Genomic DNA, 25,044 nt, shown 5'->3' with positions numbered 1-25,044 from the left:
AGTTAACTAAATGAATTACATTATTAATTAAAGAATATAAAATTCGTCCACCCAACTTGTTATAGGTTAACATCTTAATTACATACTTGGTAGCATCCATTGATGATCTTTTCACATAAAAATTGATTGATACTATTTGTAGAAAAATTCAGAATAGTTCATCATAATGTTGTACAATAATTAGTTACAAAATTTAATTTAATTTAATTTAACTTCTTATCATTAAATCTAACAAATATTCCTAATATCTAGTGCCATTTAAGAAAACACATCATTGATTTCTAATATAGTTTTCATAATTTTTTTATACATATAAAAATAGTTATAAAAATACAATAATGTTATTATTGTATAATTCAGGTGAGATGTAATTTTATTTTAAAATATATTAAATAAATGGAGTTGTATCAAAATAACTAATTTTCTTGTAAAAAAATAAAATACCCAACGACGAAAATAGCCACTCAAAATAACTATATTAACATGCATGTTAGAGATGCGTATACTAAATACATATTTTAAACATGAGTCCATTTCATTTGAATAGGAAAAAAATATGCATGGGCATATGCATATTACAAATATGCATTATGCACGTGCGTGTTCGACATTTATTTCGGCACTCCTTCACGTTCATGGATATTTTGGATGTGAATCTTGAAAAGTAGGGTAATATGGATATTTCTATTAACGGTTTTTATTAACGATTTTTCTGTGATGTGCCCCAATAATCACTAAACTTTTTATATATAATTATATTTGATTGGCTCCTACTTTTTAATAGTGGTAGAACCATTGCATACACAAAATTTCCATTAATCAAAATAAGCCACTTTTATGTGCTAATGGGTACATACTAGAAAAAAAATTTTTATTAAATAAATTAAACATCTAAAATTGTATATTATATTAAAGGAGCAATGCTAGAGGTCTTAATATTTTTTTATCAAAATTTATCTCAAATGACAGGTGATCAATTATACTTTCATGAACACTTACTCCCTCCGTCCCACCAGGGATGTAAATCCGTCCCACCAGGATATTTACATCCCTGGTGGGCACGGAGGACAAGGCAAGCATTTAATAATATATACTCTGTACAGTTAATTACAAAAGGTGTATGAAGTACATGTGATTACCACTGGGGGGGAACTAATTACATAGTCCCGCCTAATTACAAAAGCTTGCCTCTAATAATTTGCCACCAACCAAAAGTACAGTACTAAAAAGGCATACACATCATTTAACAACTTTATACAGAAAACTACTAAAAATAGACATAGTTAAAAATGGAAGCTTTCACATTTCCAAATTCAGGAGAAGATCCAATAGGTGCTTTTCTTGATACTTTAATTCAAGCCCCTGCAAAAGTAAGAAGATTGTCAAATTTAGAAAGGAATCAAATTGTGCATACATTATCAATAAATTACAACAATCAAAAGCTGAAAAAAGGAATGATCAACAAGATTGCAAAAGATTATGGAGTGAGCAGAGTAACAATTTCTAAACTATGGCAGAAGGTTCTACAATCAACAAAAAAAGGTGAAGTTCCTAATGTGCAGACAAATTATAAAGGTGGCAGTCAAGGAATTCTTTTGAATTTAGAAAAGGTAAGGTCCATTCCTCTACATTTAAGAACAAATGTTCGCACACTTGCTTGTCAACTTGGTGCATCTAAATCCAAAGTTCATAGGCTAATCCAAAAGGGAAAAATAAAATCACATTTAAATGCCTTAAAACCATTTTTAACACCTTCAAATATGGAAGCTAGGGTGAACTTTGTCTTAAAGCTTATTGAATCCTCTACACTTCACACAAACCCAACCTATATAGACATGTTTTCTATTGTTCATATAGACGAAAAATGGTTTTATATGACTAGAACATCACAGAAATATTACCTTTTGCCGGATGAACAAGAGCCACATAGAAGGTGCAAGTCGAAGAGATTTATAACAAAAATAATATTTATGAGCGCTGTTGCAAGGCCTAGGTATGATGCAGATGGTAATTGTACTTTTGATGGGAAAATAGGTATATTTCCCTTCACCTTTGATGAACCAGCAGCTAGATCAAGTAAAAATAGAGCTAGAGGTGTTATTGAAGTTAAACCTATTGAAAGTATCACTAAAGTTGTGATAAAACAATGTCTATTGGAAAAAATCATTCCGGCTATTAAAGCTAAGTGGCCACTAGACTGGAATAGACCTATTGTTATCCAACAAGATAACGTAAGGCCTCATATATGCAACACAAACTTGGATTTCATTGAGGTTGCAAAATCTGATGGATTTAATATTACGTTAGCTAATCAGCCGGCTAATAGTCCGGACCTCAATATTAATGATTTAGGCTTCTTTAGAATTATTCAAGGATCACAACATGAAAAGGCGCCTACAACAGTGTGTGAGTTGGTTGGTGCAGTGATTGAAGCGTACGAAGAAGTTAGTGATTCTACTTTGAATCACGTATGGCTATCACTTATGAGGTGTATGACAGAGATACTAAGGAAAGATGAAAATAATAATTATAAGCTCCCACATGTAGGGAAGGGAAAGTTGGAACGCCTCGGGCAACTACCTACAGTTTTGAATGCTCCGCTGGATGTAGTCCAGAAGGCACTGGAAATGGCAACTAATGTACCAATGCTGTGATTACCGACTGTTCAGACTTGTTTTTGACTACCAGACTTGTTTTTGACTACTCAGACTTGTTTTAATCTTGTAAGCTTAACTAAACTACTGCACAACTTCAATTTGTATGCACAGGTCTGATTTTAAGTATGCACGCGTGTATTTTAGTATGCACAGGTATGATTACAACACGAAAAGATATTTTTAAGTGTTCTGATTAATACCTGTGAAAGGCATATGTCATAGCCTACTCGTTTATTCGAGTATTTAACTCAACTCAAATAAGAATGTAATAAGTAAATAGTGGATCAAGCATCAGAGAGATCTCACAAAGTAACATCTGTCAAAGAATAAAGAAACATTGTTCATCTGCAGACTTGAAGATTCACTGGAAGAAGTTCAAGAATTTGATCATGCCTCAGTGATATAAATCAAGATCGTGGATTTAATCAAGTGACAGAGATCTCGTCAAGGTATCATTTATTACAAGTATTCAATCAGAACAACAAAGTCAAGACATGAAGAAACGTCACGAAAGTTAGTCACTCATGAACCAGACAGTACATCGAGTGTCAGCATTGAAGTGACGAAATTGATTCATAAGTCTCAGTGACTTTCAGAAGATTGTCAGAAGAATGGATGCTGCTCAGGGTTAGTGTTAATTCTCTATTAATTAATTAAGTCATATAATTTAATTAAGAAAATAAATTATATCTGCAAAGATTAATTTATTGATTAATTGAATTAAATTGATTAATTAATTTAGAATTAATATTAAGGATTTACAAGATTTTAATTGGTTTAGAATCTGCTTAAATTCAGCAAGACAATTCATTTGAACTAGTATGACAATCGGTATGACAATTGATAGTCATACCGAAAGTCATGCCAATACATTTAATTGTCTTATTAGAATTTCTGTTTAGATTAAAATCAGTTATTAATTCAGCAAGACAATTTATTTGAACTAATATGACAATCGGTATGACAATCTATAGTCATACCGAAAGTCTTGATAGCTCATTTTTAATTGTCTTGCTAGTTGTAAACATTGTCCTACCGAAAGTCTCACAAGCTTAAAGGATTGTCATTCCAATTCAATCTACTCGGCTGTGTTGTTTAAAAGAAGCAGAAGACCAGTTAAAAAAAAGCAATCAAACAGAACATACTCAAGAACAAAAAGAAAAAGGAGCAGAAAAATATTACATCTCATCTGTAACTTCAAGATCAATTTCTAGATTGTAAAGTTAAATCCAATTAACTAGAAATACTTATCTTGTTCTTGTGTATCAATCTAGCGGATTAAAATCCCTAGAACTTAATCTCAAATCGCATTTAGCATTTGATCTTTTAATTACAAAAATAGAAAAAGTTCATGTCGAATTTATTCTAGATTTGTAATAATTGATTTGAGATTAATCCCTTGTAACCGATACCGTAGTTGTAACACCTTTCAAGTTTAATAAAAGTTTTATTTAACTTGAATTTTGTTTCACAATTTTATTCCGCATTTTATTCGACTAAACGGTATTGTTTGCATTCAACCCCCCCTTCTACAAACAAATTGGGACCTAACAATTGGTATCAGAGCCTTCTGATTAACGTACAAATCTAGATCCTAGACTTTTGTGTTTCTTTCACTTCTTGAATTTTTTATTCACTCAAAAAATTCATAATGACTACACAAAAAGTTGGAACCGTTAAAATTCCACTTTTCGATAAAGAAAATTATGTTATGTGGAAGAAGAAGATGCTACTGTTTTTACAGGTTGCTAATCCCAAATATTTGCAAGTGTTGAAGAAGGGTCCAAAAATTCCTATGGTTATGGAACCAGAGGTAATAGAAAATGATGTGGTGATCACCAAAGCGAGAACTTATGTGAAGGATCCTGAGGACTTCTCTCCTGCTGAAATAGAAGAAGCTTCCCTGGATGCTAGCCTTCAATTAATCTTAGTAGATTCCCTTAATCCCCTGATGAATAGACATGTGATGAATTGTAAAGATTCCAAACATATCTGGGAAACTATTGAGATTATTAATGAAGGCACAGAGGAAGTTAGGGAGAACAAACTAGAAATCCTAACCTCTGAGTATGAATACTTTAAATCCAATCCAGGAGAAGGAATCACTGAAGTGTTTGAGAGGTACAATGCATTGATCAACAACCTGAACATTAATGGTAAATACTATTCCATCAGGGAGGTCAACAAAAAGTTCCTTTTAACACTGCCAACTCATCTCGAACATAGAATCACTGCCATAAGAGAAGCAAGAGATCTGAGTGAGATTTCTTTGGAAAGGCTCTATGGTGTGTTAAAGACTTATGAGTTGGAGCAGATTCAGCAGAAGGAAGTTTACGAGAAAGGAAGAGTGGTCAGCACGTCTACTGCTCTAGTAGCTGATGAACAACAATAACAACCACAATATCAACAACAATCTCAACAGTCAGAAAGAATGGTACAGTCTTCCAAGGTTGAAGATAATGTGATAGTAGCAGAATTTGATTCTCCTACTACAAATCAATCAGGAGATGATTATTATTCCTTGGAAGAACTGGAGAAATTGGAGGATGAGTCAATGGCCCTGATTGTCAAGAGATTCTCAAATGTCAGATTCAAAAGGAATCCCAAGTTCAAGTACAAGTCCAACTATAACAGATTCCAGAAAGGTGGATCTTCATCCTCTAACACCAGCAGTGGTGGGTATAAAACAGGGATGGTTGATCGAAGCACCATTCGATGCTTCAACTGTAATGAGTTGGGACACTTTGCCACAGAATGCAGGAAGCCAAAACAAGCTAGGAAGAACTCTTACGATTCTAATCAAAAGAGTAAATCTGAAAGGGCGTACCTGGCAAAGGGAAGAAGCTGGGATGATACTGACAGTGAAGATGAAGAAGTTGGGAATCTTGCTCTCATGGCTAGTAATGCAAGCACCTCATCGTCAAGAAAAGAGGTAAAATTTACTGATGCTGAATTAGTTTATCATCTAGGAGGTTCCTTAGATTGTGCTCGTCGTGATAATGAATTGTTAAATCAACAAATCAAAGACCTTGAGAAAGAGGTCAATGAATTAAGACTTGTGCACATTAATCAAGATAAACTAAAAGAACAAGTATCTTTTCTAGAGAATAGAGTTGACTGTTATAGACAACTCGAAACTATTCTCAAAGACAAGATCACCGGTCTTGAGGCTAAGGTTAAAGCTTACTTTAATTCTTGTTCGAAGTCCAAAGAGTTTTACAATAAGCAAGATGTTAATCAAACACATGGAATAGGTTATGATTACAATGCTGCTATTGGAAAATTAGGCATAAACTCCCCTCCTCATGTATGTGCTAAAGGCAGGGAAGTACCACATGTGCTTAAGGGTGTTGATGAACCCCTCTATAAAGAATCAATTGATGAACCATTTGATGAGACCTCTTTTATTATTCAAGAAGAAATTCGTGCTGAAGATAATGCTAATGGGAAAGATGTCTCCAAGTCAAGTGTGTCAAAAGTTTCAGTCAAGGTTGTGAAAGCAACTGAGACTAACTCAGACACACATGAGTTGGATAACACAAATGCCATGTCTACCATGCATAAGTTGCCTATTGTTAATCCTTCTCATAAAGCATGTGGTGTTCCTGATTGTATGTCTTGTGCTTTTAATCTGTTGTTTGCTTATTTTAATGGTAAGCATGTTTCTAATGATAAGACTACTCCTCGTCAGCATGTGAATAATAGAAAGCATGATAGGTCTAAGACTGCTAGTCCTCCTAAAGCTAGAAAGGAGACATTTGTGCCTAAGCCTAACCAGAAATTTGTCAAGGCTGTTCACAAGGTCAAATGTTCAGTCATTGAGAACGTTGAGAATATTGAAATTAAGAATGTTGTTTTGCCTGATAAAGGCCAATTTTACAAGTATGCCGGACCTAGCCAAGCTTGGGTTCCGAAGAAGTTCTAATCCATTTGTATTGCAGGGCATTAAACAGGTACAACCGGTAGTGTGGATTCTTGACAGCGGATCATCAAGACATATGACCGGAGATAGAGCCCTGCTATCAAATGTGGTTGAGAAAGCTGGCCCAGTGGTTACCTTTGGAGATAACAGCAAAGGTTTAACGGAGGGATATGGCTGTTTGCTAGCTGGAAATGTTATCATTGAAAATGTATATGTTGTGCAAGGACTTGAACACAATCTACTTAGCATTAGTCAGTTCTGTGACAACGGCTACAATGTTTTATTCGACAAGCTGAAGTGTCAGATTCTGCACAAGAAAAGTGAAAAACCCTCCTTAATGGGAATCCGGAAAGGAAATCTGTTCGTAGCTGACATGAACTCTGGAAGCAATGTTGAAGTCAATTGTTTCTATGCAAAGGCATCGTCAGATGAGAGTTGGCTATGGCACAAGAGACTTTCCCATCTCAATTTCAAAACAATGAATTCTCTTGTCAAAAGAGAATTGGTAAGAGGTCTGCCTCAGCTGGAATTCTCTCCAGAAGGACTATGTGAGGCTTGCCAGAAAGGAAAGTCAAAGAAAGCAAGTCACAAAGGCACTGACACATCTTCCATAACTGGTGTTCTGCAATTATTGCACATGGATTTATTTGGTCCAGTTAATATCCTTTCTATGTCAAAGAAGTGTTACTGTCTTGTGATAGTTGATGACTATTCCAAGTATACGTGGGTTTTATTTCTTCACTCTAAGGATGAAACACCACAAGTTGTGATTGATCATATCAAGATGATTGAGTTAGATTCTAACGTCCCTGTTAGAGCAATAAGGTCAGATAATGGGACAGAATTCAAGAATGCACTTCTCAATGGATTCTGTACAGACAAAGGGATTACCAGACAATTTTCAGCTCCTAGAACCCCTCAGCAAAATGGAGTGGTAGAAAGGAAGAATCATACATTGATTGAAGCTGCAAGAACGATGTTAAGTGAATCAGGTCTTCCAATGTACTTTTGGGCTGAAGCTGTCAATACTGCATGTTATACTCAGAATCGAACTCTAATCAATAAAGACTTCATGAAAACTCCGTATGAGATTTTGAATGAACAGAAACCTTCTATCAAATACTTTCATGTATTTGGGGCCAGATGCTTCGTGCTCAAGGATGGAGATGATCGTCGTGGTAAGTTCGAGGCAAAGGCATATGAGGGTATTTTTGTTGGATATGGAAGAAGATCATATAGAGTGTATATCATTGATCAACACAAAGTAACTAAAAGTGTCAATGTTACATTTGATGACACTAAACTCCCTAGTATCCAAACTGAAGATCCTTCTGAGAAACTGAAGTTTGATGATACGTCAGATTCAGAATCAGAACATGGTCAAGAACCTGAGGTTGTTGCTGGTGAAGAACCTGTTAATCCTGATGATACTCAAGGTAATAGTGATGGAAACTTTGGCAACAATGGAGATACCACTGCTACTGACGGAGAATCTTCAAGTCAACATGGCAACAACTCAGGGGGAGATGCTGAAGGATCATCTAGTAGGACACAACATCACAATGAATTTCAAGGCGAATCATCAAGATCAAATCTTCCAAGACAGACTGTCTGGAATAAAGCTCACCCTTTTGAGTTGATTATTGGTGATCCAGATGTTGGAGTCAGAACTAGACGTGCTACTCAAAATGAGTGTCTGTTCTCAGGATTTCTTTCTGAGATGGAACCTAAGAAAATTGAAGAAGCACTGACTGATCCAGATTGGGTGATTGCTATGCAAGATGAACTCAATCAGTTTGAAAGTCAACAAGTCTGGAAACTGGTACCTAGGCCTGTACACAAGAAAGCTGTTGGTACTAGGTGGGTATTCAGGAATAAACTAGATGAAGATGGTGTGGTTACAAGAAACAAGGCAAGACTGGTAGCTAAAGGGTATTCTCAAGCTGAAGGCATTGATTATGATGAAACCTATGCTCCAGTGGCTAGACTTGAGGCCATCAGGATATTTCTGGCATTCGCAGCATTTTCAAACTTTAAAGTTTATCAAATGGATGTCAAGAGCGCCTTTCTGAATGGAAAGCTGGATGAAGAGGTATATGTAGAGCAACCTCCTGGTTTTGAAGATCCAGATCATTTGGATTTTGTCTTCTTTCTTTTCAAGGCTATCTATGGGCTAAAACAGTCTCCAAGAAAATGGTATGACACTCTCTCTGAATTTCTTATTGAAAATAGCTTTATTAGAGGTGTCATAGACAAAACTCTCTTTTCTAAAACACATAAGAAGGATACTATATTAGTCCAAGTCTATGTGGATGATATAATATTTGGGTCTACTAATGATAATCTCTGTAAGAGATTTGCTAAGTTAATGCACAGCAAGTTTGAAATGAGCATGATGGGAGAGCTGAAGTTCTTTCTTGGATTACAAGTAAATCAAAGATTAGATGGAACATTTATTTGTCAATCCAAGTATCTCAAGGAACTCCTCAAAAAGTACAATCTAGAGGATTCTGCATCAGCAAGGACTCCATCAACTACAGCTGTCAAGCTTGGACCATGTGAAAACTCCATTAAGGTAGATGTCACAAGCTACAGAGGTATGATTGGCTCGTTACTCTATCTTACTGCAAGTAGACCAGATATTATGTATGCTACATGTTTATGTGCAAGGTTCCAAGCGGATCCTAGAGATATTCATCTCGTTGCTGTTAAACGAATCTTAAGATATCTTAAGGGAACACCAAATCTAGGTATTTGGTACCCTAAAGAATCTGGTTTTAACCTTGTCGGATATACAGATTCAGATTATGCAGGAAGTGTTGTTGATAGGAAAAGCACCTCAGGAAGTTGTCAATTCCTAGGAAGCAGGCTAGTCTCATGGTACAGCAAGAAACAACAAACAGTTTCCAACTCAGCGGCCGAGGCTGAATATATTGCTGCTGGAAGCTGCTGTGCTCAGATCTTGTGGATTAGGAACCAAATACGAGACTATGGCTCTGTATTGAACAAGATTCCTATTTTATGTGACAACACAAGTGCAATAGCCATCACCAACAACCCTGTGCAGCACTCAAGGACAAAGCACATTGACATCAGGTATCATTTTATTAGAGAGCACGTCATGAATGGTACTGTTGAACTATTTTTTGTTCCAACAGAAGAACAAATAGCAGATATTTTCACTAAACCACTTGACGAATCCACATTTACCAGATTAGTTGGTAAATTGGGCATGTTGAATAGTTTTAGTGATTAATTTAGTTAATATCTGAGATCTGTTCTTGAATGAATTTACAAAAGAATTTTTCATAATTGAAAAAAAAAATCATTTGCAAATTTATGTTATCATTTTATCATATTTCTTGCTTAATTCTATGTAATTTATAGTATCTTATCTGTTTTATTTTCCCTTCTTGTTAATTTAAAATATCTCAGAATATTTTATTTTCTCTAAAAATATTTTTCTATGAATTTTATTTGCTAAAATTCAATATAAATCTATTTTTGGAATAAAAATAATTAATTCTGAAATATTGTCTTTCATTTTGTAAATATTTTTTGATATTTTTACTAAGTTATATAAGTCTTTATTCCAGTACATATTTATATATGTGTGTTTCTGTGTTTAAAGCTGATATGACAATCGGCAAGACAATTGAAATTGTCTTGCTGAAAGTCATTTCAGTTTAAATTTTGTTTATTATGTTATTCAGTATAGTTTTATACTGGCAAGACAATCGGTATGACTATCAATTGTCTTGCCAGTTATAAACCATATATATAATTATTTTCCTTTTATTATTATACTGGTATGACAATCGGTATGACTATCAGATTGTCATACCAGTTATAATTTTAGTATTAATTCTATTATTTCTTTTCCTTCTTTTGCCTGGTATGACAATCGGTATGACAATCCCGGATTGTCATACCAGCTGTAATATAAAAGTGTGTGTTTGTATTGTTTTAAACCATTTCAACAGTTCATCACTTCTAAAAATTCGAACAGTTTTTTTTGTCTTCAGTTTTCTCTCTTCTCTCTCTTCGAACTAAAACCAACGATCTGCTCTTTCCTTGCTCGAGTTTTTACTCAGCAAACTGATTCATCACTTTGTGATATATACATACAAGTATATATATACAGAGGTGCTGTTGGTTATTAAAAAAAATATAAAAACGCAAAATCAAATAAAAATCAGTTTGCCCCTTCAAATTCAATTTGTGTTTGTTGATTTTGAACTTTTTATTTTTATTTCAATTTCTGATTTGTGTCTTTTGGTTTGTCAAAACTGAGTTTGTGAGTTAAGAATTTTAACGAGATACATTTCTGTCTAAATTTTTCGATTATAATTAATTTAATTCGAATTATTAAATTAATTTAATTTAATTAATTCGAATTTTCTTAATATTATTCTTAAAATTCTGAAAAGCGTGTGTCTTATTATTATTTTAAATGGCTCTCAATTTCCAAATTGTCGCGCATAATCAGGTTGGTTATTTTAATCCGGAAAAATGTGATGTTGAAAAATTTAAGCCATGGATTAGATTTTTAAATGACCATTCGATTGTTAGCTCTGCTATTAAATCAAATGTGATTTTAAACGTCGATCTACTTAGACTGATTTGCACAACCTCTACTGTGGCCGATGATTCAAAATCTTTTTCATTCACCGTCGTAAACACACAGTATGTAGTTGATGAAACAGTCGTCAATCGTGCGTTAAATTTTCCACTAGACAATTTCTGTAATTTACCCTCTGAAAATGATATCACAAATTTTTTCAATGCTATTCACTATCAGGGGGTGATCAATTTAACCAAACTTTCTAAATCAAATTTGGTGTCTGAATGGGATATTTTCTTCGATACACTTTCCAAAGTGTTTGCCAACTGCACAAAATCCAATTTTCATAACATCACTTACACTCTGCAGTATATTGGTCTTGCGGTTGTTTTCAATCAAAGGATCAATTTTGGCAAACTACTTTTTCCCATTCTCTTGAGACGTCTAACTTCTGCTTTACGTGATCATTCTACAAATCGTAGGGTATCATGTTACTATGCTCGTTTTCTCATGCTTATAGCAGATCATCTACTCACACCTGAACACAAAGCCCTTTTTGCTAACTCTGCGGTAACCGAACCCCCTCCAGTTAGTAAAAAGATTTACACTCGCCAAGACACAACCTTCAAATTCATGCAAGTTCCAGTACTTGTATCTGCTTTCATGGCCACTTATATTCCCTTACCTATTTTCAATCTTCCCGGCCATGAACAGCAACCTCAACCTCCAGTGGTTCAAGCCACCCAGGCTCTTCCATTACAGGTAGTAATTCCTCACTCTCACTCTCTTCCTACTTCTGTTGAAAGACCCCCAGTGGTTGATAGGGCTGACCATGAAGTTGTAGAACCACAGCTTCAATCCCAGGTCATAGAGCCAAACACAGAGTCACATTCTATCTCAACCTCTCCCCCACTGTCTAAAATGTTACCCAGGAGATTACTAGGAAGTAGTACATTGTTAAATATGAGTGAACCCTCAGCTCTGCCTCCTCCTAAGAAAAGAAAAACATATTCTGAGGCATCTGAAAGCCCATCCTTGTCCTCCCAACAGGACATGGACTTTGAAATGGCCAATGAACAGTTTCTAGAGGCATTCTCTCAACAGGATGCATCTATTGAAATTCGCCATAGGGCCATGGCATCTTGTACTGAGTCAAGCACAATTCCATTAGTCACAATGGAACCATACACTTCCCCAGATCATACTCAGGACACACAGCGAGGAGTGCACGTAGAGTCGGTTACAGTGCCTGCCATAGTTACGGCAGAAGAGCAGTCACATGCTTCAGAGGGAAAATCTGACTCTCCGCCATCTTTAATAGAGTCATTTTCTCCCCTCCCAGATCCAACACCTCTGGCTCCCTTATGGGATTCTCCACTCGCAGATTTATCTGGAGAAAGTGGAGGGCAACTCGGTCAATCTATCCCTGAAGCAATTCAGACATCTATTCCAAAAGATTTGATAGTATTGACTAAGGATCGGGACTCGCGAATTCCCATTGCACCACCACTGACCTCTCTTGAAGAGGCTAGGGTGATTTTTAATGCAGGTACAGAAGAACAGCAACTGGAAGACTCCTCACGAGCAACTATATTGAGAGAAACACATGCACGTGAGATGAGTGAACCAAACACGAGTGAAATTCAGGTGAGAGCACACACGAACACTGATACTGTAAACCTGTTAGCTCAGATTGCTGCCCTAAAAGAAGAACTTGCTAAAAGCCAAGCTGAAGCTCAAGCATTCAAAGCACAAGTGGTTGAACGGTCTTCTTCTTCCACCTCTGTCAACAATCAGCTTGCAATCATAAGAAATGACATCTCAGATCTAAAGACCACTGTAATACCAAAGCTCAATTCTATTCAGGACACTCCAACTCTATCAGCTGATGACATATCCAACTTCTGCTCTCTACATACAAGAATGACTTCTCTTGAAGACCTCGTTGAGATGAATCATTCACTGGACTCCTCAAGATTTCTAAAGATAGAGACGGGCATGGAACATCTCAATGAAGGGATGAAGCACCTATATTACATGATCAAGAATTCTCATTGCCCTAATGAAGAACAAAGAGCTTATTTTGAAGGACCGTCTGGTGGAGGATCAGGCTCTGAAGGTGATGGAGTTTCCAAAGGAAGGTCAGTAGAGGATCCCTCAACTAAGGGGGAGAAGAAAGGGAGTAGTGCCAAAGGGAAGGAAAAAGATACCTCTGCTGGAGATAAAGGAAAGGCTGATGATGTCTACTACAGTGGAGAATAGGATGACTTTGATATTTTTGATATTCCCACTGAACCAGTTCAGGAAGATAAAGATGGGTTATTTGAAGCTGAAGAGGAAAGTGATTTTGAAGATTGGGAAGAGGAAGATACAGTGGATCCTATGTTTGAGAAAGAATTTCAGAAGGAGCAGTCAGAGATGAAAAGAAAAGAAGCTGAACTCAAGAAGGTCTCTCAGATCATTGACAGGAGGAAAGACATACAAAGAACAGAAACTCTTCAAAAGCAACGTCTTCATGACATTAAGGCTCAAGAAAGGAGAAGAGATGTCAGACTAAAGATTGGTGAAAAATGGGATGAAGCTAGGAGAGTACTCGATATGCCTCAGCTGAGCACTAACAATGATAGGCAGTTCTTACATCTTCTTGACAAGCTGGAAATCTCAAATCCTAACAATGACATGTACATGAATGCTATCAAGACTGAAGTATCAAGGATCACAGCTGCTTTTGATAGATCCCTAAATGAGATGAGCATTTTTATATATTGTCAGAGTGAAGGATCATTCAAGGTGTCACTTCATCTATTTGAGAATCGTTCTTTGTCAGAGATTTGGGTTCTTTTAAACAAAGTCAAAAGAAGCTCAGAATTGAATGAAGTTCTTCGAGAAAGACTTAAAGAGTTTGCCAGCAGGGCTAGTCCTCAAGTGGTCAACAATCCTCTTCAGGTGAGATTCTTTAAGTCTGATTGTCTTCAAATCTGTCAGCTAGATGTACAATCTCTTAAAGACTACTCAGCTAAGCATCTGGTCTGGATGGAACATCATTTGAGAACTGCTGGATATTCATCCATGTTGAAGACTCAAGCTGCTGACTTGATTCAAGCTTATTGTGAAAAGAATGTTAAAAGGTACACTCAACTCAAGAATAAGCTGAAGTCAGTTGGAGTTCAACCAGTCAGACCAGCAAGCTTCACTTCAGAAAAGGATCATGTCTTTGACAAGGAATTGCTTCAAGATTTAGAAGAAGGTGAAGTCAGAAGAGAAGACAACTGAAGTCAATTAGCTCAAAACTCAATGTAATATGATTAGAGCTTTATGAATCAAGATAGTCTAATGTAGTTATATGTTCAGGCTAGAGGAACATCTATCTTGTATTCACTTGTAAATTTCATTTGGAATCTGGAAAATGTTAAATATAATCCAGAACTTTTCTGCTATTTACTTTACATTACTGTTTATATCTTTTTCTTATTTGTTAGTTGAGTTATCCTCTAGGTATTTGTTGTTATTGTCTAACAAGCAAATAGGGGGAGATTGAAAGGCATATGTCATAGCCTACTCGTTTATTCGAGTATTTAACTCAACTCAAATAAGAATGTAATAAGTAAATAGTGGATTAATCATCAGAGAGATCTCACAATGTAACATCTGTCAAAGAATAAAGAAACATTGTTCATCTGCAGACTTGAAGATTCACTGGAAGAAGTTCAAGAATTTGATCATGCCTCAGTGATATAAATCAAGATCGTGGATTTAATCAAGTGACAGAGATCTCGTCAAGGTATCATTTATTACAAGGATTCAATCAGAATATAAAAGTCAAGACATGAAGAAACGTCACGAAAGTTAGTCACTCATGAACCAGACAGTACATCGAGTGTCAGCATTGAAGTGGCGGAATTGATTCATAAGTCTCAGTGACTTTCAGAAGATTGTCAGAAGAATGGATGCTGCTAAGGGTTAGTATTAATTCTCTATTAATTAATTAAGTCATATAATTTAATTAAGAAAATAAATTATATCTGCAAAGATTAATTTATTGATTAATTGAATTAAATTGATTAATTAATTTAGAATTAATATTAAGGATTTACAAGATTTTAATTGGTTTAAAATCTGCTTAAATTCAGCAAGACAATTCATTTGAACTAGTATGACAATCGGTATGACAATTGATAGTCATACCGAAAGTCATGCCAATACATTTAATTGTCTTATTAGAATTTCTGTTTAGATTAAAATCAGTTATTAATTCAGCAAGACAATTTATTTGAACTAATATGACAATCGGTATGACAATCTATAGTCATACCAAAAGTCTTGCTAGCTCATTTTTAATTGTCTTGCTAGTTGTAAACATTGTCCTACCGAAAGTCTCACAAGCTTAAAGGATTGTCATTCCAATTCAATCTACTCGGTTGTGTTGTTTAAAAGAAGCAGAAGACCAGTTAAAAAAAAGCAATCAAATAGAACATACTCAAGAACAAAAAGAAAAAGGAGCAGAAAAATATTACATCTCATCTGCAACTTCAAGATCAATTTCTAGATTGTAAAGTTAAATCCAATCAACTAGAAATACTTATCTTGTTCTTGTGTATCAATCTAGCGGATTAAAATCCCTAGAACTTAATCTCAAATCGCATTTAGCATTTGATCTTTTAATTACAAAAATAGAAAAAGTTCATGTCGAATTTATTCTAGATTTGTAATAATTGATTTGAGATTAATCCCTTGTAACCGATACCGTAGTTGTAACACCTTTCAAGTTTAATAAAAGTTTTATTTAACTTGAATTTTGTTTCACAATTTTATTCCGCATTTTATTCGACTAAACGGTATTGTTTGCATTCAACCCCCCCTTCTACAAACAAATTGGGACCTAACAACCTGCTTGCTTGCTATAATATTCTTGTAAATTAAGTCTGAAAAGACTCTTGTATCAGGACTGGCTTAGACAAGGTCTGCTACTAGGAAGTCATCTAATTAAATCAACAAGAAATAAATAAAATCATATCAGCAAAATCATAGAAAAAAATCTAGGGAAGCAAGATCATATCAACAAAATCTAGTAAAGAACATGACATACTATACCTGAATTAAAGAACCGAGGAAGAAAAATATGTAAGAGACCAGTTGGGTCATCAAATTTCAACCTCTTCGTCGCCCTGATATTGCTTAAGCTTCGTTGTAGTTCATCTTTTCTCACTTTTTCCGGCGTGTCCTCCACAACTTCAAACAAATCCAGGTAATTTTCGATTATATATATAGAAAAATCTGTTCCGGGGATCGGTAACGATGAAGACGATATGGTTTCGGAATCAAAACCATAGGTTGGGGCTGATTTGTGATTGCTATTTTTCATTACATTTACATCTATTTGATTGATGGTAAGCGAGGGAAATAAACGAAAAATTTGGGGGCGGAATTAGGGTTCATAATATATCAGTGGAGAAGACGAAGACCCAAGACGAAGAAAGAGAGAATGAAATGGGAAGTGAGAGAGTGAAATGGGTCAAAAGTGATTATAGTGTCAAACGTGCATAATTAGTTTTAAATTATAAAACATGGTTAATTAAGATAGTAATCGGTGATTAAGATAATGGGTATGGGTTGGTAAGATAAAAAGAGGATTAAAATAATAATATAAAGTTACTATTTTTGGTAATGTAAAAAAATGGGTGGGACAGCCAAATTAGTAACTGTAAGGAACCTGGTGGGACGGAGGGAGTACAATTTATGTATACACAGTAAGTTGGTAACCCGTCATTTTATAAAAATAATTATATATATACTCTTACCCATTGTTATAAAAAGCGGGAATCAACATTATTCGGTATAGCAATCCTTTAGTGATTAATCGGATAATTGGTGATTAATCGAATTGATTAATCCGATCATTAATCGGATATATTTAATAAAATATAAAAATAAATAATTTATTAAACTAAATATATAAATTTAAGAAAAAAGTGCAGTGATTAATCGGATTATAAAATCGAATCAACGGAGTATATTAAAATGATTAATCAGGTGATTAATCGGTAAAATTGGTGATTTTTAGAACAGAGCTATTACCCAATGTTATTTGAAATAAATTTTGTGATAAATTTTTGCTACATTATTATTTCTCATTTAAAATTGACTGTATTTAATTTTATCACCAAATTGAACGGATTTTTATTAAACTATGGAATGTATGATTTCCCCAAATACAAAATTCCCCGTAGGAATACAAGGTTTATATAGTCTAAAATGACAAGTGTATTTTAAAACCATATATACCCTGTACAAAATCTGAGATCTGGTTTGAAACAGAGTTGAGTTGAGTTTGAGTTAGAGTCTTGTCCCAACAAAACAAAAAATGGGACAGAAGACACTGATCTACGCATTCGTGGCTCGTGGAAGCGTTGTTCTTGCTGAGTACACAGAGTTCAGTGGGAATTTCAATTCCATTGCTTTACAGTGTCTCCAGAAGCTTCCTACTTCTAGCAACAAGTTTACTTACAATTGTGATGGCCATACCTTCAATTACCTCGTCGATAATGGCTTCAGTTAATTACCCTTTTCTCCACCCCCTTTTTCTTAATGTTTTTTTTTAGGTTTTGGTGTTGTGATTTGGTTTCTGATGTTTAGTTCTTGATAATTGGTTTGCTTAGTGCAAATCATTTTATTGGGATTTTTGAATTGTGATGTGGAATTAGAATATAAGTGTTGTCTGAATTGTCCTGTTTTTGTTTTGTTTTTCTTTTATTTAGTTGGTCATTTGATTTACGTGGAATGTGATTTGCCTTGTTAGTAAATTAGAGTTTAGTTGGTGATGGGATATTGTCTAGCTACTAAGATCTTGTCTGTCAGGACTAAAAGGAAAGGAGGGAGCCAGGGAGGGAGGGAGGTTGCCTACAATCATTGTACGAAACTCTTATGTGCTATGATGCATTATGCTATTACTTACAAAATACAAATGCTAGGCTTAGTGGTCTTAAAGCCTAAAAACATTGTTCTGTTACTTACGCGATACAATGCTAGGGTTAATGCTCTAAATGACTAAAAGGAACAATCTAAAGTGATACAACCCTTGAGGCAGCCGTTTAGAATAGGGCAATTGCATTAATGATTTTTACATGTTTTTTCGGTTCTGTTTGATATTCATTCCGATTTAATTACAGATGCTAACGTTATTAGAAACAGAATTTTGTTTTATTTTCGTCAGTACATATAAATTATGAGGGATGAAAAAACAAAGTTTGATTGTTTTCCTTTTCCAGCATACTGTGTGGTTGCAGATGAAGCATCTGGTAGACAGGTACCTATAGCATTCCTAGAACGTGTCAAGGATGATTTTGTGGCAAGATATGGTGGGGGGAAGGCTGCCACAGCTACTGCTAATAGCCTTAACAAAGAATTTGGGTATCATGATTTTTCATCTTTCATTACAAGTATTATGATGATGAATTTGGTGTATACAATTAGCTGTAAATATTAACTGTGTTTGAAATCTGTTTCGTTTTTTTAGACCAAAGTTAAAGGAGCATATGCAGTATTGTATTGACCATCCTGAAGAGATCAGCAAACTGTCGAAGGTGAAGGCTCAGGTGTCTGAAGTCAAAGGAGTTATGATGGAGAATATTGAGAAGGTACGTTATGGTTTATTGTAGCTAATGTCATTGCTTTATAAGTGTGATTCTTAAATGCTCTACTCTAAAGTCTAGCTTCTTGGTCTTAAGTGTTCATTTTTACTTTTGTTTTTATTTATAGCTAATTGACACTAGGAATTTATTAGTGATAAGTCCGGTCATGAAATTGAGATGGGTGGGTACATGCTGTATGCTTTTGAGTAGAGTGTATATGATGTTTTGATATGCTTTTAGTTATTTCACTTTGATTCTTTGTAGAAATTTTGTAAGTTAGGTCATCAAATTGAGATGGGTGGGAACATGTTGTATGCTTTTGAGTAGAGTGTATAAGATTTTCAGATATGCTTTTAGTTATTTTAATTTAATTATTTGTTGAAATTTTATAAATCATGAAAAACATTTGTTTTTATTGTTAAAAAATGGAAGTTTTAGGTTTTCGGCATTCTTGTTCTGGAATATAGTGAGAAGTATATAACTCTATTCAATTCAAACTATATATAGAGATAAAATTTGTTACCTCTGTGATAATCGGTAGTTCCGAAAGCACTCACAATTTTTTCCTTATATCTATCAACGTTACCTCTTAAAATTTTAAGTTTAACCTGCAAGCGAGAATTATAATGGTTACACACACCTCATCCAATGTTTCCCATCCTAGAATATCTTACTTATCTTTGTTGTCCATTGACAACAATTTGAAAAGTGTTGGTGGTTACATAATTCTTTTTCAAACAAGTTGAATGTTGTTTTCTCGTCTTTGGACTTTTCTATGATTTATATAGCCAAGATGTTTAAGCTATGAGAAAGGCATGTATCTTGCTGTCATTGTGCCTGTGCTGTAATCAGATTGACATTAGTGCATGCTTCTTTTTTGCGAGTTTCTATATCCCCTTTTTAATGTTCCCAGTATATTACTTAAATGATAAAATCAGGGTGTTTGGTTGCCTCATGTGTTCATTTCGAAGTTCAAGTAGTTCAGTTTGATGTTGTCTCGGTACATGAATACTTACCCATACTGTATAACTGATTATCTCACTATAACGATGTAGGATAGACATTGGAAGTGAGACGGGATATTAAGTATGTCGAAGAGAAGAGAATATGGAAATCTACTCTTCTAGTTAGAAGAAAATTTGGTTCCACAGATACTTGTACAATGTCAATATATTAAATATTATTATTATTATTAATATATATATATACACACATACATACATACATATAAGAAATTTGGCTTATGTACAAGTGTATGACATGATATGGAAAGACACATGCACGCAGCATATAAATGTTAATCGTTAACATGGATTCTACAGTATGGGTTGTAACAATTATTGAGCCAAAGACTTTAGTTGTGTATGCGGTCTGATGCTTATATTGCTTTTATATTTAGGTCCTAGATCGTGGAGAAAAGATTGAGCTTCTGGTTGATAAGACTGAGAACCTTCATCAGCAGGTCAGTTGAAATTCTTTACATTAAAACACATATTGTAAATTGTACCAGCAGTTGCAGCTCGTTACCAGTTAGCACTATTTTTGCTGGCTCACTTTCAACTTTGTGATTAGCTTCTAACATCTCCAATGGGGTAGAATCCTTAGCTAAATTATCTAGGTGGCACATGTGATAAATAATATGTAAAAATTGTAGTACTTTAACCCTTGGCAGAAAATTTATATAATTGGATTTCATTGGCTATATTTGTTGAACCAATATTCCCCTTGGGTATAATAATACATAACTAGTATTATAACTAATACCATCGGAGCATGTATAATTCTCCTTAAATAAAATTTTAAATATTCATGCCTTTAAGATGTTCCCAGTTTCTCGTTGCCTCCCATTATATTAATTGGCGTGTACTTAACTGGCCTCCTGTACTCATTGGCGACATTTTTAGTTTGTATCTCTCATATAATATAATAGCACCCGTTATAACTTATAAATGAATACTATGACATTAATTATACAGTTGATTGGATCCTACTGCGATGCTATATTTTATTAAAGGCAAATGATTTCACTCATTCTATATCACCTTTTGCATTGAGTGTTTCCTGAATATGAACAATAAACTCTTCTAAGCAGAACCTTTTTTTTCTTCAATATATTTTTCAACATTATGTATATAATTATGAACATGGGGGGGGGGATATATTATAATATATTAGAATATTTTATAAATGTAGGGTGGCAAAGGGTTGGTGGGTGGATATTGTATAAGAAGTTATTTTAACAAATTCTGATATAGTGAACTGTGAAGCAAATGTAGCAATGATCAGTTTTACAGGGGTTTTAGACTTGGCAAATCCCCAAGCAAGGACCAGTCTCGCAAAGTAATCACAAATTATTATCACCGCTGCATTGCAACAAGTTGCTACAGGGTTAACCTGATGTTCCTTCCTCATTAATAGTGGGTGTGTGTTCAAAGTATTAGTTTGATATCCATAAGAAGTTATATCTTGTAATCTAATGACAGTACAGAACATCTAGCTGTTCTTATTCTTGCTGGCAATTAAACAAAAGAAACAGAAAAGGTGACTGAAATTCACATATCTGCTTAAAGCGATGCTGCAATCTCAAGGAGTTTAATATTATCATATTTCTGGTTCGAATGAGTGTTACAATCTTTATGCTTGGTTGGAGCAGGCGCAGGACTTCAGAACTGCAGGCACACAAATCCGCAGAAAAATGTGGTTCCAGAATATGAAGATTAAGCTGATTGTGCTAGGTATTCTGATAGCGTTGATCCTCATCATAATCCTCTCGGTGTGTCAGGGCTTCAACTGTGGTAAATGAGCAACATCAATCTGAATAAAGGAAAAGAAGCTATTTGTTGATCTTGTGCAAAGCTTTTGTAGGGATATGCTTTGATGTGTTATGGTTTGTGTATTTTGTGAATAAGTAGCCATTTCTACAGTTTGGTGCAAGGATGGACGTATCTGCACGTATACAAAGGTTACTTGTATTATTAGGGTACTGGTTTTCATAGATAACGGTCTGTTACAACATTATCATCTTTTAACCACAATTCTACAGGTATTTTTGCTTGTAAGAGATTTGTCAACCGAACTGAAGCCTTATATCCTTTCCTTCTAGCCACCCCTAATGCAACACACCCTTGAGGATTAGATAATGTGTTTTATCTAAATCCCACAACAGAATAGGCCAATTACAAATACCTCAAAAACTATTCTCTAATTTTAGGAAAATGTAGATTTTAATATTATTCTAGTATGTTGGTGTGATAAAAGCCTAATTTCAACTTTGTCAAGCAATCAACCTTTATCACATTTGAAAAATCTACACCAATATACCACACAGCACTTGACATTAAAAGAAGAGGACCTACACTATATAGCTGGATCACTGTCCCACAGCACAAAAACTAAAAACCAGTTTTCAGGACAAAGACGAATATTTACAAACCAGAAGTAAAAAGGAACACCGACCCATGTAAAAAGCAGATAACCCGTAAAAAAATTAATTATATAATCCTATATCAACACTTTATTATTGGAGCGAGAATCGGTTTCTTATTCGTTTAGTTTTATTGATTAAAGGTGTTAAAAGATTTGACGAAAAGGACAAAAAATCAACGGTCATTATAGTGTTCGAAGGCTCTATCATGTTGGGTTCATAAAAAACTAGAAAAGTAAAGATCATTCCACATGTTCTAAATAAAATAATGCAAGACTCGAGTATGAAACTGGATCCCACTCAATTAATTTTTAATTTTAAAATATATGTTTTTTAAATATTTTTTTAGTTTAAAATTTATAAATTAAGATAATTATTTTTAAAAATTATATATTTTATTTTATTTAAATAAAAAAAAATTGACTTCTAATTAAATTTATCCGAACCCCTAAATAATTTATAGGCATTTATCTATGCATCATTTAAAAATGAGTTACTTAAAATTAATAATTTTAAAAAAATTCAAAAGGTCACTCCTCCATTTGAGATACTATCTTGAATTGCACTGATGATAAGATTGATCCATTTGGTATCGGCTAGAGTCTTGGAGAGGTTATCAGGTAGATGTCTTGTTTTTCGTTAAGATATTTTCTTTCTATATTTGTAAAAGGAACAGTCTTATGAACATAGAAAAGATAATTGATAAGAAATGACCCCATAATATGATGCGTCTTCTGCTTTTGTTGAAAACTGTGACCTTCATTTTACTCTCTTCAAATTAGTGGGTTAATTGGTTCTAATTTCACTCAGTAATCATAATTTGTAGCATACCTATTTTACTTTATACTAGAATATATTCTGATGCGTTATTCATAAGATAAACGAGCATGATTATGGTAATCACATAGTTACATTATGACATTTGGGAATCTTAGTGTCCAAAGCCGCATACTTTGAATTTTCTCAACTAGACTATCATATTTTGCAATGGTTGATGAGGGCCTGGGACTGAAGTAGAAAAAGATATGCGGGAAGAGCCAAATTTCGATCAAAAATTATTGTTCATGAAAATGATTGTTACATTCTACATTTTCAAGAATAATTTCATCAACTTTTTATACATGAAAATTAAAAAATATAAGAAATTTGTGTATATATACGAGGGACCATGAGATATTATAAGTTTACCAGAGTTACCAAATACACCATATAACCAAACAATATACGCAACTGAAGTAATGTACTCTCTCTAATAGTCATGACAGCAACAATTTGGTTCAAATTTGTGCACCGAATCTTTCTTCAATTTCAATAATTTCATCTAAATTTCAGTTCAAATTATAAAATAATTTTTTTAATATTTTAAGTTTTTATAATAAAAAACATTTCATTCTTGTATGATATTAAATTTTATCTTGATATTTGATTATTACTCTTATTAATTAAATGTATTATTTTAAATATAAAATTAATAAAATGTAATGTAATTTCAATTAAATTTTAAATATATATTAAAAATAGTAAATATATTTATTCTATTTTTATAAAAAAACACTAATAATAAACATTATATTCAAATAAGAAAAGTACAAATATTAATTAAATATTAAAACATTGTTAATTATTAGTAATTCTAAATTAGTGAATCTCCAAGCGCAATATGAGCCTCCTTATTTCTAATTTAAGAAATGCAAGTATTTTTAATTTAATTATGTTTTAGTATTTATTAATATAAAATTATAAATAAATAATAATAAATTCAAATATTAGTTAATTACATTTTTAAATATCCAAAATCAAAATTATATGTAATAAACTAAATAAGAAAAGTTAAAATTTATTATTTTAATCTTAGTCCAGATTTGAACCGATAAAAGTGTCGGTCCAAATTTGGACCGAGATTTAGGCCACTCTCGGAAAAATTTGGACATAAATTGGTCTAAATTTGGACTTTTAGCGCACCTTTGGAGTTGCTTTTAGTAAATGCAATATAATTATTAATTCTTCTTAACTCAAAAGATATTAAAAAAAGTCAAATATAAAGTCTAGTTACCGATGAGTTCTAGCCCGTCTATTAACCCAATAATATATTTTTTAAAAATATGTATTATTTTATCTTTGTGCGTTAGATTTTTTAATTATATATAAAAGTTTTATAAATTTTTAAATTAGAGTATATATTGTTATGATTACATATGAAATTTATATAAAGAGCACAAATTAGTATAAATTTTTATATGAAAAATATATTTTGTCAAATATATCACAGTAATAATTTATACTGATATTTTTAAATTTACGAGTTATTTATTTCAAAAATTAAAATTGTCAAAATTATACAATTTAAATAATTTTGTACGGACTAGCATGCTAGTTTTATACTCCCTTCTATTTTAATAGTCTACTTTGTTAATTTCTCACATATTAAGAAATCGAAGATGCAATGTTCATTTTATTATTTTCGCATAATAATACAACTTAACTTTTACACATTACATTAATTATATATACTTAAATAAAAAAATAAATATACACGTGTGTATATATATAAATAAAAATTATAAAATAATTTTTATTTTATAAAATAAATTATTAAAATGGGATTGAGGAAGTAGATTATATTAGAAGATTGTAATGCGTTATTCATAAGATAAACGAGTGTGATCATGGTAATCACTAATTAGATTATTATTACATGAGTGTCCAAAGCCGCATACTTTGAATTTTCACAACTCTGACTGTTATAATTTGCAAAGTCTAAAAATGGCTGCTGCTCCCATGAGGTCCCGGTTTGGAGAAGTTATTTCGAAATGTCGGAATCTTGTGCGTCGTTTAAACAATATTCAATT

At 33.5% G+C, this 25,044-nt stretch overlaps 2 protein-coding genes across 2 annotated transcripts; both read left to right on the top strand.

Annotated features, from left to right (window-relative positions):
• The first annotated feature begins 1,289 nt into the window (after nt 1–1,289).
• Nucleotides 1,290–2,654, top strand: LOC141673870 (uncharacterized). Its single transcript, XM_074480599.1, has one exon. It carries the CDS (start codon nt 1,290–1,292, stop codon nt 2,652–2,654), a length of 1,365 nt encoding a protein of 454 aa, XP_074336700.1.
• A 14,755-nt stretch (nt 2,655–17,409) lies between these two features.
• LOC141671778 (vesicle-associated membrane protein 722-like) lies at nt 17,410–21,830 on the top strand. Its single transcript, XM_074478123.1, has 5 exons — nt 17,410–17,694; nt 18,409–18,550; nt 18,657–18,777; nt 20,171–20,233; nt 21,425–21,830. Exons 1-5 carry the CDS (start codon nt 17,505–17,507, stop codon nt 21,572–21,574), a joined length of 666 nt encoding a protein of 221 aa, XP_074334224.1. The 5' UTR covers nt 17,410–17,504; the 3' UTR covers nt 21,575–21,830.
• The last annotated feature ends 3,214 nt before the right edge of the window (nt 21,831–25,044 follow it).

Source organism: Apium graveolens, chromosome 7 (genome assembly GCF_009905375.1).
Source record: "Apium graveolens cultivar Ventura chromosome 7, ASM990537v1, whole genome shotgun sequence".
Classification (NCBI taxonomy): Eukaryota; Viridiplantae; Streptophyta; class Magnoliopsida; order Apiales; family Apiaceae; genus Apium; species Apium graveolens.
This window is presented reverse-complemented; position numbering and strand designations above follow the sequence as displayed.

Excerpts from the sequence above, each read along its gene's own strand:
- LOC141671778 (XM_074478123.1), top strand. The coding sequence starts at position 17,505 with ATGGGACAGAAGACACTGATCTACGCATTCGTGGCTCGTGGAAGCGTT. Across the intron at positions 18,778-20,170 it reads TGATGGAGAATATTGAGAAG|GTCCTAGATCGTGGAGAAAA; the intron begins GTACGTTATGGT and ends TTTTATATTTAG. Across the intron at positions 20,234-21,424 it reads CTGAGAACCTTCATCAGCAG|GCGCAGGACTTCAGAACTGC; the intron begins GTCAGTTGAAAT and ends TGGTTGGAGCAG.
- LOC141673870 (XM_074480599.1), top strand. The coding sequence starts at position 1,290 with ATGGAAGCTTTCACATTTCCAAATTCAGGAGAAGATCCAATAGGTGCT.